Genomic DNA, 16,458 nt, shown 5'->3' with positions numbered 1-16,458 from the left:
TACCCTATATGGGAGTACATTGATCACGCTGGTTTTACATTCCATATCAATCAGTTACATCAATCTTCTCACTCCCCTCTCTGTTGCTTTTCCATTACAACAGTGTCATAACATGGTACTTTAATAACATAGTAATAACTTAGTAATAACATAGTTATAAATTATACATTATAGGCCTATAATTTAAAATGCTGTGTATAGAATCACACTTTATATATCCTGTATGTTCTGTATATTTTTGGCTGTATTATTTATTTGCTATTCAATTTATTCAATTATTTAATAATTGTTGACAAATTCCTTGTATATGAACACATACTTGGAGGAATGAACTGATTCTGATTCTGATTTTGTTAGGGCGCCATTTTGACTACCATGCTGGTCTCCAGAAACTTCTCTGGTGGGTTTGAGTTGTTTAAAAATGAAAGATGTATGTGAGGATCGGAATGATTCGCCGTCGGGCCGTGATGCCGTCTCTCGCTCCACAAACACACGAGGACACGGACATGCTGACACAGCGTATCAGGAAAACAGTTCCTCACAAAATGCCACAGGAATTTATGACAGATCCATTCTGAATTCAGTGATTATGTTTCTTCTGTGACATGACTTTGTGACTATTTATAGACTATATCAGTTTTTAATACTATTTATAAGTATTAATAGAAAATTAATTCTCTGCTTGCTTCTCGATTTCAGTTGGTCGGCAGACCACAGCGCCGGCGTCAATCAGTGCCGTGGTGGGCACCACCGCCAGCATAGTGGATCAAGGTAGCCTCATCTCCCATCGCTCCCATTGCAGTAATTCACATTGAGTCATACTTTCTCCATTTACCTATAATAGTAAATGCGGTTCGAAATTAAAGAATTTCTAAGACATATTAACGTCACAGTTCAACAAAATGTCAATGATTCAGTCCTTTGTCCTGCGTGCCCGTTCAAAATGGCAGTTTGACAAAATGTAAGAACGACTTTGCAATAAAAAAAAGGGGGGTGGGGTTTTTTTCTGCTGTGATCCCCACGGAGCAATTTCCACGCTCAAAACATTTAATAGTCCCACATGCGGGAAAAAAAGTCAATAACTTCTGATTTTGGATCATAAATCCTGGTCATGCCAACGTCCGGAACTTCAACGCGCCGGTAAAGGGACGAAAATGAGCGGGTTGTCCAGGTGTTATGTTTCCATCAGAGCCAATCCGAGCTGGAGACGAATGATGATGGTGTCACAAAGCGCCCCAGCTGCACAGAGCACCTCGCTGTTTATTCAAAGTTTATTACTATTACACGTGTGTCCAAATTTCACCAAATTCGACACTGCGCGTGCTTGGGTCCCCAGCGCAGCCAAGTGTGAAGTCGATCGAGATAATCGAAGGACATACATACACATACATAGATACATACATACATACATACACACACATACATACATATATACATACATACATACATACATACATACATACATACATACATACGGACAGACGGAGATTTCAGTGTCAGTGTTTCTGCCAAAGCACACTTTTTGCAATGAAAGATTCCCACACACTACTATCCTCCTAAAACCTCTCAAACCCATATTATTATGCCTTACTAATAGTAAGTGATGCATGACTAGTGAATGATTTGTTCCCAGCGAACAAAACTTTTAAAGGACTCAGGAGTCGGGTGTAACAGTGGTCAAGCGAGTGAATGTGCAACTCACAAAAGAGAAATAATTACTGAGGACTAATTTAAAGTCCAAGGCAAAAAAGGTCAAGGCATAATCTATCTTGACTGTGACCGACTTACATTTTGCATTCCATCCAGGTAAATAGTTTTGATAGAATTAAAGGATTCTCCGGAGAATTCCATTCGCAACTTAGAGCCGAACCGACTCTTCTGACTCTTGTTTATCGTTCATGTTCATCCTCTCATGCTCACCGCGCGTTACACCAACCGAATCAAAATAATGAAGAGTCGGAAAATCGTCTCTTCTGAGTGAGAAGTCAAGAACCGAATCTCAAAAAAGAGTCGAACCGTCACTACTAATAGCTCACTTTCATTGAGAAGCTTGTTCGGATGAACACAGAGCTGCTATTCTGGCTGGAACTGACTAATTAGTGCATCTTTGCAATTTTGATCTTGTAACGCACAAGCTACTTTCTGTTGTTCATGTGTTTTGAGTGGAATCTGAAACATTTTCTCGGCACATTAGTGTCAAAACCCTGAAAAACACTTCTGTGTGTTCGTAAGATGTGATTAAAAGCCGATCTCCCACAGTGGCATCAGTGGCCGTCATCATATGACCCATTTTCCCCTCCGCTGGTTTTTAAGCCCTGTCCCTAAATCTGTCCCTAATGCTTCCGAAATGTGTGCCAAGGTAAGCAGCCTCTCAGAACTCTCTCTCCCGCTCCAAATCCGGAAAGTTTGAAATCTTTAGACATCCGGCGACTTTCAGGGTTTGCTCCGCGTATCGATTTTTCATATCGTTCATTCATATTCGTTTGCATCCCTGTTATTGTTTTTGTTCTCACAGACAGTACAGAATCATCTCTCTTGCATATCTCTGTTTACTGTATATCCCTTCCGAATTACCAGTCAATAACCCCCAAAACCCCCCTCATCTTGGATCAAAGCCCACATGCTTTAAAATCTTTACGCTTGTGGATTTTCTTCATTGTTCTCCCAAATGTTTTAATATTTCCTACAAATCACTTCTAAGCTAATCCCACCTTGGAGATGAACAAAGCCATTATCGTGCACCTGCATCGCCATCGCCGTGCTCTTTCACCCCTAATCCCCCATGTGCATGCGTGTGCGCGTGGATTAAAGTGGGCATCATTTAGATGCTTTATGGCGCGCTGCTTATCTAATGCTTTGGGCAGTGAATCACAGGGTTAGAAGGTGCCAGTTGGATGGAGAGTTATTTATTTATTTGTTTGCTTTTAATGCTTGCGTTACGTGGCTTTTTAAATGTCAGTTTACGGGAGGGAGGGTTATCGCCGACTTCTGCTTTCACTGTTTTAAAGGGGAAGGTTTTAAGGGCAAGGGGGCTTAGAGATAGAGCCGTGCAGTGCGGTCGATGAAGTATGTATGTTTATTTTTTTGGGACTCTTGACTGAAATGAAGGCAGCCGCTTGACGAGAACGCACGAGCCGATCGCGGAAAGTTGAGGTTGTAGGATGTGTACCCCTCCGTCTGAGGGTGTGTCGTTCTGCTTCTCTGCAGCAGCCAAGAGTCTCCTCAACAAGAAGGCAGATATCAAGGTAAGACGCAGTGAAAGAGCTGTGAAAAATTGCTTTTTAAAATGTATTTCTCAACTGAGCTCCTTATGCCATTGATCTCGTTCTCTCTGGTTTGGCCCCCTCAGTTCTTAAATGTCATCCAACAGTGCTATTATAACTTTCTCATTGAATGGGTTTCCGACAGCCCTGGAACGCTGTTGGTATTTATTACTTTTATGTACAAAATTGTTCGGTATACTGTTTTGTATGCAGTTCCCCTAACCTCGTCTCCCAGTGAATGACATAGTATTAGTAATAGTTTAGGTTTAGGTATGGGTATTTACCTATACCTACTGTATATTGAGGTATAGGTATAGGTACAGTATAAGTATGGTGTAAGTATTAGTCCCTACATATACTCCTACATACAGCATGTTATCCTATACATTTGTTCTTTTATTTCATTTTGATATTGCATGTGTATACATGTGCCAAGTGTGACATTTTGGTGAAAATTTGAGTTTTTTCCGAGGTATAGATTTATTTCCGGCCGACCCGTTCTGACCACCCGACAACTACTTCTTGTTTCCTCGCCTGTTCTCTCTTGGATGCTGGATGCTAATCTCAGATTATTTCTTACCAAATGATTATGGTTATATAAGCCTGGCTTCCCCCTTGCTCCACACTCCCACAGTAATGTACATAACCATGGGGCTATTTTAGAAACCCTCTATCTATCTATCTATCTATCTATCTATCTATCTATCTATCTATCTATCTATCTATCTATCTATCTATCTATCTATCAAAGTTATCCAGAGATGAATATACTATATACTATATTGTGGTTCAGGTTCATGCAACAGTATGTCTTTAGGTCTTTGGAATACAAAGAATCGTCTATATTCAATGACACAGAATCCGTCTCTCCAATCCCCAAATACAGTATTGTGAGGGAATAACCACACGGTGATGTGTCAGTTCTGCTCCGACTGGAACTCACGCAAGAATAGAACTTTATTGATACACGGCCATTGTTATATACACGTATATCACGTGTCAATCTCAGTGCATCTCATTGGCGGTTATCATCGTCTGTCACAATGTCGATTGGGACGTTCATGTCACAATACGCTCCTTAACTGAGTGCACATTTTTCCTATATGTCAACGCACCCACTTGCTCTCAGATTAGATTAGATTCACAGTGTTATCTTGAAAGAAACAACATCTTTCCTGGCATCATATACATTTCACATACATGGTTAATCCCCAAACAAACTTTGCAAACTTAGTCAACTCTAATTGTGTTACAGGTTTTGTCATCACATCTGCTACCATCTGGTCTGTTGGGCAATAATTCAAACGTATTTTTCCATCATTCACAGTTGACCTCACGAAATGATGACTTTACGTCAACATGCTTACACCTCCGTGTTATTACAGGATTCTTTTCTCCCGCTATTGTGCCTTGGTTATCCTCATAAACCTTAGGTAGTCCGTACTGACGTTCATCATTGCCTTGTAATAGTTGTACTAGGTACATTGACTCATGTCTGGTTGCTGCCATAGCCCTCTGGTTGTTCCACGTAAATCACACAATCTATTAGTGCATGTAGATAGGCAGTTTTGACATCGATCTGATATAAAATTAGGTTTTCCTGTGCTGCTTTTTGCAACAACACCCTGATACTGGTCAAATTAGCAGGAGGAGAAAATGTCTCCTCATAGTCTTCACGTATCTTTTGACTGTATCCTTTGGCTACATACTGTATCATGCCTTGTATTTGTCTGATCCATCAACATTGTCCTTAACTGCATAAACCCATCTACCCCCCACTGCTTTCTTACCCTCAGGCAAGTTGGCCAGGGTAAATGTGTTTTTTTCTCTCAGTGATTGCATTTCCATCCATCGCATTAACCCATTCCTTCGAGTTAGATGAGGTTACGGCTTCCCTGAATGTTCAGGGTACCTTATGTATTAATCCATAACAATAATCTATGTTAGTCAGTACCTGATCACTCTCCTTGCCAGATATACAGTATACTCACTTAAATAACCCGGTTTCTTCCTCACTCTCGAAGGGTATCGCAGAGGCTCATGGTTGATTTCACCTGCCTGTGCTGGGCTGTTCACCTCAGGTGTAGTTACTGGAACCTGGCCCTGAGTATCTCCTGGACTCACATCAGTATTTTGCCTCGTCTTGCTTGCCCTTTTCCGTGCCTCGAAGTCATCGTCATCAGGTGTCATTTCAGTCTGTGTCTGCCGCTCTACAATTGTTTTGGTCACAAATTTTACCAGTCCGTGCTTCGGCACTTCCCCTCTCGTCAGGATAGTAGACCATGTAGGCTGGGCTAGTCTCGTCGTACCCGACAAAGATTCCCTTCTCACACCTTGAGTCCAGTTTACTCTTGTCTGGTATATAGGCATAACACATTAACCCAAACTTTTGCATCCTGGAAATGTTAGGCCGCCTTCCTGTCAACATTAAGTAAGGCGTCTGTTTTGTGTGATTGTTAACGTATCTGTTCCTTACTACAGCTGCTTACTACAGCTGCTGTCTGCAATGCATAGGTCCATAACTGGTAACTCACTCTATTAGCGTACACCTAGTTATGTCAAACAGGATGTGGCCATTTCGCTCCTCAGTACCATTCTGATGTCGTGAGTATGGTGCTTAGGTCCCATGTCTTATCCCATTTCTGCTGAGAAGTGCCCGGTAATTCTTTACCATGAATTCTGCACCATTGTCTGACCTGATACATCTAATCTTTCGGTATGGGGCTGTATCAGCGAGAAACTTCTCTGTTGCTTGCACTGTGTCACTTTCTTATATTTTAAGAAGTACACAAACACTGCACTGGAATAATCATCAGTGAATGATAACGCAAATCTATACCCGTCTGTGGACTCTGGGTCTATTGGCCCCACTAGATCTGTGTGTATAGAGCTGCTTTGGCTCTTACATCAGGCTCCCTGTCCTAGTTTGGATAAACTTTCCCTGAGTGCACACTTCGCAATGTATTGCAGGTTTGTCTATTTTACCCTTGACTTGTCATACCGTCAACAACACTCTGTCATTTCTGAATATCACCATTATTACGGTGCCCTAAGATCTCATGCCATGTCTGCATATCATACCACCCCTAACACTGGTCAACATATTCCTCATTTACTGTGTGTGAGTAGTATAGTCTGTTATACTCTTGAATGTGGAATTTTCTACCGTCTCTGTGTTGTAGGACGTTTTTTCCTTGCTTAAAGATCATGGTCACTCTGCTGGCAGTAGCTGCTTTTACAGAAAACATGTCCTGTGGCTATGAGGGGATGTCAATGCCTGTCTCGGCGAGGTCTTGTGACATTGCCCTCTGCTGTCGATTGAGCAAACCTCCGCGTCTCCTCCTCGCTCCACGACGTGTATCCCGCGGTGTGTCTCGCCCTGGAACCTGTCGTCAAACTTCTCGAGCTTTGCTATATCTGTGATGGTATGCGAAGTTGCCCCCATCAGACCTTTCACCCTGACACCATGGACTGGCTTGATCGCATCCCCATCGCTCATCTGGAATGCATACGCCTTGGTGCTCGCCTTGGTGCTCGCCTCCTCCGAAACTTTTCGTACGTTGCCCCGCTGCTGTTTCCGTCTGCAGATGTGATGCTGATGTGTGGCTCTTTTACACCGACTACACCACTGCTTGCGCTGAAACGCTCAGTCTTTGTGTCCTCTCAGGCCACATCTGAAGCACATTATGTCTGTACTCTCGGCTCCCCAGTCACTTTCACCTGCCAAAACGGGTTTCTCACTCTGGCCTTCAAGATGTTCGCACTCGGCTGCGTCTTCATGACCTTGTCGTGAGACGCCATTGAGCATCATCATCATCTTCTCAGTGTCCTTGTAGTGCCGTAGTTTAGTTTTGACATGAATAGCGAATGGCTTGAATGATTCTAGCAATCCCTTCAAAATCATTGCTACTCACAGCCTGTCACTCAATGTCTCAGCAACGTTCCTCAATGCTGTGATGGCTGTCTCTGCGTGTGTAACGCATTTAGTCACACTCTCACTGCTCGACTTTTGAAGTGAAGTCAGTCTTTTATACGGGCTAATTACACACAGCTTCCCTTTGCCTGCATAATGGTCTCCCAGAATCTCCAGCACTTTCAGCTCATTGACCGTCACTTTTCGCATAACCAGCGACAAACTTTCATCACCCAGAAAACTGGATTAGCTCCGCATATGCCGCTGCATTTTTTTGCCTCATCTTCTGACGGTTCTTCTTCCTCATTTGGCTCATTTAAAGCAGTGTCCTTTAGCCCTTGCAACCGAAGATGGCCCAAAAATGTCATAGTTCCTTTCATCTCCATCAAAAACTAGTAAAGACCAACGGCTACTCGACTTGGCGTTTCGTCGATTGATGTTGCTAGCATAGCATGCTAGCTCTCACCAGACGCCAGACCAACTCTCATATGTCGCAACGTTTCTCTTTGTGGCAAATCACTGGATCATTGGGTAACTCTGGGTAACTCTGGGCCCACAACCTGTTGGCAGAGTTGAATTGTTCAGCTATGCTGGCTTAAGTCCCCATTGCTAGCCCGGAAATAATGCGGAGGAACGAACACACGGTGAGGAGTCCTGCTCCGACTGGAACTCATGCAGGAATAGAACTTTATTGATACGCGGCCATTGTTATATACACGCATATTACATGTCGATCTCAGCGCATCTCATTGCTGTTATCATCGTCTGTCACAATGTCGATTGGGACGTTCATGTCATAATACGCTCCTTAACTGAAAGCACATTTTTCATATGTCCACACTGTTGACATATGAATTAAATATATTCTTATACATGTGAACTATCTTCTACATACAAGGTGAAAGTAGAAGTTGTGTGGAGTGGACGTCTTGCTTGGCTTGTAAATCAGCCTGAGATTGATGAAATAATTAAAATTACGCATTTGAGTGTACTTACAACAACTAATTTAAGATAGATGTTTATTCAGAAACTGACAAATAAATAAAAACATTTTATAAATAAGATTATATATAAATAAATGAAATAGATCTATAAATAAAACATATATATAAATAAAATAGACAAATGATAAAAAACACTAATGATAGACCACCAATATTACCAAAAAATAACAGAAAAATTAAGACATAAAGATTAAAGGTCATATCCAAAAATAGAATATATGGTCTCATACAAAAACTTATGAAATAATCGGTGAACCAGAGAGGTGAAGATGAAGAAATGAAGAAGATGAAGAAAAATATTAAAACTCAGAAATGTTAACGAAATCAATGATCTAAAAATACAAAAATGCACACTCATATTTGCTTGCCAAATCAGCTCATTCATAGACATACAATCATTTACATCTTTTCAGTAACAAAATCATAATCACACTTAAATCTTGGGCATTGGTGAAAAGATCTGACTTCACTTGGGTTACCCCCGCCACTGGTGTCTCACGTTTGTTTTGATTGTAAAATGCCTGATTGTGACCACGCAACCGAAAAGACTGCACAAATAAGTTCTTGCCACGTCATGTTCTAATTTAGGATTTTGTGTGTTCCTGCACAGCCCCAGACAAACAGCGCCCGAAACAGCATAGTCACCAGCCCCAAAGGCCACACCCCCTCTGCTGCACTGGTATGCAGCGCTGCACGTGTGTGTGTGTGTGTGTGTGTGTGTGTGTGTGTGTGTGTGTGTGTGTGTGTGTGTGTGTGTGTGGGTGTGTGTGTGGGTGTGTATGTGTGTGTGTGTGTGTGTGTGAGAGAGAGAGATTGGATTAGATCACATTAGATGCCACTTTATCCTATTTTTACTTTCATGTCCATGGTCCATAATGCATTATGTGCCTGCCCAAATAACTCTGTTGTGCACAACATAGTCCCTATGTGCCCCCCATAGCCCCCTATGGTGTTTAAATTGATATAATTTATTCATCAATCTGGTCTTTAAATGGACAATGATGAGGTGTGTGTGTGTGTGTGTGTGTGTGTGTGTGTGTGTGTGTGTGTGTGTGTGTGTGTGTGTGTGTGTCTGTGTGTGTGTGTGTGTGTCTGTGTGTGTGTGTGTGTGTGTGTGTGTGTGTGTGTGTTGCATTACATTGAAATGTAAGCACTTATAAGCATTTTCATCCATTCCAATTTCTGTCCAACCTCCCTCACGTTAATTTAATTTGCCTTATCAATTCTTTCCCGTCTACACTTTTATCCATCCCGTCACTTCCTCCACCCCCTCCATTCTTCCTCCAGGAGCCTCAGACTACCGTTATCTATAATCCAGTGGATGGCAACAAGGTACATCCTGCTCCCTTCCTTCCACACCCCCTCCCTTCTTTCCCTCCCTCCCTTCATCGCTTTTAGTGTCTCTCTCTCCGTCATCTGTCATTTTGGTCTGTAGATGGAGTCGGATGAGGTTAAAGCGGTCGTCTATGCAGTTTGTGTTTTTCATTTCTGACAGACAACTCTTAGATTTACTTTAGGATGATCTTCATGTATTTTTCACCGTTTGAGTTTTGGCGTCCGGGCTCTACCGCTCATCACTCCCAGCGAAGTGTACAGCAAACTAGATGTACATCGTGAGCTAGAAATAAAGGAGTGATGAGCTTGAATCCCCCCCATTGGATGGAAGAGTAGAGCCCGACAGGCGGATGCAGGGGAGGTGAAGGGAGCGCAGCAACACAGAAAGCAAGCAGGCAGCAAAGCAGATAGAGCATTGGCTGCTTGACTACGCTTGCAGATTATGGGCATGGAAGCATGTGGCGCCGTCAAGTTGTCTGACAGAATTTGCTATGTATCATTTAATATACACATTTCTGTGTAGTCGTTTTTTATATTGGTGCATGATATATATTTGTATATGTAAATATGTATATATAGAGGGTATAGAGAGGCTTCATGTATCGTGTTTTAGACATCTGTTGTGTAACACTGCCCCCACCCCCCCCCCCACCCCCGTGTTCAAATGATGCATCTTCGCAGCGTGACACTTGTCGCTCACTGCCCGGCGATGCAATCTTAAAAGGCTGCCAGTCAACCAGTTCCAAAAAGAAAGGATATAATTGTGTTACGTTAAATGTAGATGTGTATTGTCATGTAATGCAGTATGTGGGGACAATTCAGCACATGGTCAATGTCGTGAACTCTGTAAACTTGATGAGAACTTGCAAACTTCAAGCGCTACACAATGTTTGTTCGTCTGTCTGTCTGTTTGGTTATTGTTGTCTGTTGGGATGGAAAACTGACATTCATTTGCATTTTTACAGGATTCGTCTGATAGCAGCACCACCACTATCGAGGATGAAGACGTGAAAGGTGGGACTCACACACTCCTCTGTGTATGAGAAGCAGAGAGAGAAAAGAGAAAAGATCCAGGGCAAGAATGGCAAAACAACACAGCATGAACAGAAGGAAAAGTTTATCAGATAAGATCCAAAATATAGAATTTAATTGGTAAATTTCTATTGGGAAAATACTTAAATCATAGATTGATTGATAGATAGATAGATAGATAAATAAACATGAAAAAGTGTGGCAATTTACAACAAACCTAAAAATGTACTCAAAATAGATAAAAATGTTAATAAACCCAAAATTTACAATAAATCAGAACAATTTAAAAAATAATAAATAATAAAAAATGGCAAATATGTGAGAAACATAATTATAATCCATAAATATAAACCCAAAAACTAACAAAAATAAACAGTAAAATAAACAAAAAATAATAATAAAAGTTGGCAATTTACAATAAATCCCAAAAATCAACGAGAAAATAAAAATAAGGAAGAAAATCAGATGGCAATAGTCTCTCCTCGGTGTATTTAATGTAGATTTCACGAAAATCTTACTTCATGGGGAAATTATTCTGCGTGCACTCGCCAAGGATGGTATTCAATTTGCATTTAATGAATTAACAACAAATTTGAGAGACAAGTCAATGAGTGTCTGTGAGTCAGTGTGTGTATGCGTGCGTATATACGCGTAGTATATTTTACGTGTGTGTGCGTATAAAACAACGTACCTGGATGTCTCCCTCTGTAGCTCGCAAACAGGAGATAATAAAGATCACGGAGCAGCTCATCGAGGCCGTCAACAATGGAGACTTTGAGGCCTATGCGTAAGTACATACTGTACCCAACCTTGAACCTTAAAGCTGGCTTCACACCAAATCCGACAAACGACAAGAACAAACCGAAAGTCTATATATTCCTATGGAGGGTCTGCATATTTCTTTCATAGCAAATATATATTTATATAAATAAATATATATAATAATATATAATGTAATATTATATTATATATATATATATTTTTTTTTTTATTTTTAATAGAAGAAATAATGATAATTATTAAGATAAATAATTATAAATAGTTATAATAAAATGATAATGTTTTCAATTTATTCAGGAATGGAAGTGGTGTTTGATGGTCTTGAGTGTGTATTTTCGTGAACAGGAAGATCTGTGATCCCGGTTTGACCTCTTTTGAGCCGGAGGGGCTGGGGAACCTAGTGGAGGGAATGGACTTCCACAGGTTCTACTTTGACAATCGTAAGACACTTCAAAAGGAAACAGTCAATTAATCGCTTGTTGTTTTGGTTAGGTCAGAGCAATCCCTAACTGCGTCTTCCGTTTGTCTCAGTTCTCTCCAAAAACAACAAGCCCATCCACACCACGATCTTGAACCCGCACGTCCACGTCGTCGGGGACGATGCGGCCTGCATTGCCTACATCCGCCTCACGCAGTTTGTGGATGGGCAGGGCCGCCCTAGCTCCAGCCAATCAGAGGAGACCAGAGTGTGGCACCGCAGGGAGAGCCGGTGGCAGAACGTCCACTTCCACTGCTCCGGAGCACCCGCCGCGCCTCTGCAAGGATGAAGTATACACGCGCACACACATGCACACACATGCACACACATGCACATTCGTTCGTTCGCATTAGAGTTAGTAACCGCAAATAGGAAGTAACTGGAAGTCTTAAAAAGTGGAATGAATCAAGGTCAATTGAGAAGATTGAGATTGAAAATATTGAACACATGCTCATCTGCTTACTGTCATGTACAGCCATACTTCTTTTTTTATTATTTTTTTACTCAGAAAGACAAGATCGACAGTTTTCCCGGCCACAGCGAATCGTACAGCGAGTTCGTATCCCGACGGAGAGAGCTGGACCGTCTTCTCTTCTTCAATGCACTTTTTCTCATTACGCCCGGACCCGTCCCGGCCTGATAATAACGTCCATCCCATATACCATAACCTCTTCCGCAGTAGATTTACCACTTGTAAATATTAATTATTTATTGGTGAAAATGTTACGATTTTCTGTGTTTTTTTGTTTTCCTCCAAAGCTATGCATGACCCTTATATCTACGTTAATATTACCCCCTCATGTGTGTTTCTGCACGATTAAAGGCTGCCTGTGTGAAATGAAAACATGCAGTACCACCTGTCTCAGCGGCTGTATATGTATTTTGTATTTTTGGGCGTTTTGTTTCTAATTCATAATTCATTTGACCTCTTCTATCTCCCTGTGCGTGCAACCGAGATCCGTTTTTATAGCTGATCCATCATCCATGAGACCCTTCAGACTCACGATTTCCATCAGCTATCTTACAGCATGCTCAGATATTACTATTCTTTACTTGGTATCCTATGTATTCAACATCGCAAGTAATGACTTTAAAACCACGACATGAAATACACGCATAAAACGTAAAACTCTGGTTTCATCGTGGTGGCTCAATTACACGGTACTCTCGAATTACACGGTACTCTCGATGGTGTTTAGCTGCATGACATTCAACGTAAATACATTGCGAGATAAACGTCCTGTGTTTATTATAGATTCATTCATATTTTTGGACTGTGACCGCTGTCAAACACTCATTATCAACTGTTATCTATTTTCTAATCCTTGTAATGGCATTGGCTGTTGTGATCTGAAGAGGCTTACCGACCCTAAATTACCCCTTGTTTGAACCGGACCAGGTTTGAAGTGCTTCTTAGAATACTCCAACTGACCTGTTACTATTCTGCTACTTTTCATGCAGTCGCAATTCTACTTAATTCCAACCACTATGCCCGCTAAACAAACACTAATCGCACCGCTAAGGCCATGCGATTTTATATTTCATTTCAATTTCACTGAATACGGATATTAGCCATTGAATTACAATAATGTATGAATAGAATGTAAGAGACGTAATAGGATGGTGGTGATGATGATGATGATGATGGTGATGGTGATGGTAATGTGCGTTTCTAGCTCTATCGATGATGAAATGTGATCTTGTGTTGTCGGTGTTTTATCCAATAAAGTTACAATACAAAGACCATCTTAGTCCTTTTCTTTTATCTAGATGTCTAGACCAGCGGCACGGAATTTGAATTCAGGCATACTTTGAGCTGGTGGGGCATCCAACCTTGATTTCCTGGACTAATTAATCGCATAAGTTGCCCATAACGTAAAGCAGGCACCACTAATACTGTGTAGGTCCCCCTTGTGCTGCCAAAACAGCTCTGACCCGTTGAGGCATGGACTCCACAAGACCTCTGAAGGTGTCCTGTGGTATCTGGCACCAAGACGTTAGCAGCAGATCCTTTAAGTCCTGTAAGTTGTGAGGTGGGGCCCCCATGGATCAAGCTTGTTGTTCCAGCACATCCCACAGATGCTTGATCACATTGGACCCTAACCCCGACCATCCACATGATTTAGAAGAAAATGTGATTAATCAGACCAGGCCACCTTCTTCCATTGCTCCATGGTCCAGTTCTGACGCTCATGTGCCCATTGTAGGTTCTTTTGGCGGTGGACAGGGGTCAGCAGGGACCCTCTGACCAGTCTGCGGTTACGCAGCCCCGTACGCAGCAAGCTGTGATGCATTGTGTGTTCTGACACCTTTCTATCATAGCAGCATTTACTTTTTCAGCAATTGTGCAACAGTAGCTCTTCTGTGGGATTGGACCAGACGGACTAGACTTCGCTCCCCACGCACATCAATGAGTCAATGGGTGCCCATGACGCTGTGTTCACCGGTTGTCCTTCCTTGGACCACATTTTGTAGGTACTGACCACTGCATACCAGGAACACCCCACCTGCTGTTTTGGAGATGCTCTGACCAGTTGTCTAGCCATCACTATTTGGCCCTCGTCAAAGTCGCTCAGATCCTTACGCTTGCCCATTTTTCCTGCTGTTCACTTGCTGCTGAATACATCCCACCCCTTAACAGGTGCCACTGGAACGAGATGAGCAATGCTATTCACTTTACCTGTCAGTGTTTTTTTATGTTGTATATGGGTTTATATGGGTTTTAACCATATATATATATATATATATATTTCCATATATGGTGGTATATATGACATGGTTGTGGATTTCAGGAGGACCAGGACTAAGCCAAACACTATTTCCATCCTAAGAGAAGAGGTGGAGGTTACAAGTACCTGAGCGTTCACCTAGACAACAGACTGGACTGGAAATGCAGCACTGAGGCTGTCTACAGGAAAGGACAGAGCAAACTCCAATTCATGAGGAAGCTCAGATCCTTCAATGTTCTCAGCAAAATGTTACATATCTTCTACCAGTCTGTTGTGACTAGTGCAATTTTCTTTGCATCTGTTGGGGCAGCAGAATTAGAGCCAGTGACTCCAAGAAACTGAACAAACTGATAAGGAAGGCTGGCTCTGTGCTGGGGAATGCTCTGGAGAGCCTAGTGCTGGTTGTGGAGAGAAGGATGTTGCATGAGCTGCTCGGCATAATGGACAACACTGCACAACCCCTACACAACCTACTGGTCAGACAACAGAGTGTCTTCAGCCAGAGGCTCCTTCAGCTCCGCTGCAATAAGGAGCGTTACAGGAGGTCATTCCTGCCCACCGCAATGGCCACCTACAATGACTACCCCTGTGCCAGGAGAGGAAACTCCTCCTCTGAAAGGCAATGCACAAGGTACATTTTAACTTCACATTCAACTTCCACTTTTAAGCTTTACCTTGCACTAAGTTAAATTTTGTTTTATTCTATTTATTTTCATATAGTACAGTAGTTATTTTATATGTATATGTACATACAGTACACATATGCATATATGTGTGTATCTGTATATATATACTGTATGTGTGTATGTGTATGTATATATGTATGTGTGTGGATATGTGTATATGTATGCATGTTTATGTATGTATCTGCATATATGTGTATGTGTATTTATGTATGAATGTATGTCTGTATGTCTGTATGTATGTATGTGTATACATACATATATATATATATATATATATATATATATATATATATATATATATATAGTAATTGATTCAAAAACAACCTACCTCATTGTGTGTGTTTTTTCATGTATGTCATAGCTGCTGCAACACTGGAATTTCCCTTTTGTGATTAATAAAGTAGTTTTTATCTTATCTTAACATATATATATATATATATATATATTTACGAGCAGAATTTCCTGCTTGTACACTTCAAATGGTTTCGAACGCTCTCTGACGCAACAGCGTGCTTTACGTAGTGACGTCATGCTTAAGTCACGCAGGATCAGCACCGGGCCGATTAGACAGTGCTACTCAGAGTGCGGGGCGCTCTCCGCTCAGCCGACGCACCGGGGCGGGTTGTCCGACGCTGTTCCAAAGTAGGACAGAGTGTTTCTTCTCCCCCCGCCGCCTCTGAGGAAATAATACAAGCCAAAGAGCTCCGAAGAGCGGAGGTAAGCTGACCAATCACACGCAACTTTTTGTCCGGATCGCTGAGTGAAAAGTTTGGCCGCGAAACGTCGAAAAGCCTTTGTAGGCGTATGTGATACGGGGTCAGGTGAACCGCTTGAATGGACCCAAGACTGGAATCAAACATCGTTCTAATGAATGTCAACGACTCTTCGTTTCTAAATCGTGCTTTGGGGAGTGTGTTTTGTGATAGAACACTGCATCCCTGCATTTCATGGAGAAACGCCTTTTCAGATCCTTATCAAAACGTGCGGCTGTTTAGATAAGCTATTTGGATTGTGTGTGTGTGTGTGTGTGTGTTTGTGTGCGTGCGTGCGTGCGTGCGTGCGTGCGTGCGTGTGTGTGTGTGTGTGTGGGTACACTGTTGATTTATTTCCTATTTGCCTCCTGCGGCAGCTTTAACTTGTTGTTTTCTGAGGATGTTCACCGAATAATACTTTGGGGGTTTGGGTTCCTTTAATAACACCAGGAAAGAATCCAGAACCGGAACCCTGGACGCAGTGCA

At 41.9% G+C, this 16,458-nt stretch overlaps 1 protein-coding gene across 13 annotated transcripts in view; it reads left to right on the top strand.

The window, feature by feature from the left end:
• camk2b2 (calcium/calmodulin-dependent protein kinase (CaM kinase) II beta 2) overlaps positions 1-12,094 on the top strand; it is a gene marked incomplete at both ends in the record, with an annotated part of 21,843 nt that extends 9,749 nt beyond the window's left edge. For 3 of the 13 annotated variants that reach the window (XM_080018089.1, XM_080018084.1, XM_080018090.1), the window contains 9 exons: positions 358-400; positions 700-771; positions 3,208-3,245; positions 8,791-8,859; positions 9,468-9,512; positions 10,481-10,529; positions 11,259-11,334; positions 11,673-11,767; positions 11,859-12,094. In XM_080018089.1, coding sequence (XP_079874215.1) covers positions 358-400; positions 700-771; positions 3,208-3,245; positions 8,791-8,859; positions 9,468-9,512; positions 10,481-10,529; positions 11,259-11,334; positions 11,673-11,767; positions 11,859-12,094 — 723 coding nt within the window. Of the gene's footprint in view, positions 1-357; positions 431-699; positions 772-3,207; positions 3,246-8,790; positions 8,860-9,467; positions 9,513-10,480; positions 10,530-11,258; positions 11,335-11,672; positions 11,768-11,858 lie in introns of all 13 variants that reach the window. The other 10 variants (XM_080018085.1, XM_080018086.1, XM_080018091.1 and 7 more) reach the window with 9 other exon arrangements.
• Positions 12,095-16,458: the final 4,364 nt, after the last annotated feature.

This window comes from Zeus faber (assembly GCF_960531495.2).
Source record: "Zeus faber genome assembly, chromosome: 17".
NCBI lineage: Eukaryota > Metazoa > Chordata > Actinopteri > Zeiformes > Zeidae > Zeus > Zeus faber.
This window is presented reverse-complemented; position numbering and strand designations above follow the sequence as displayed.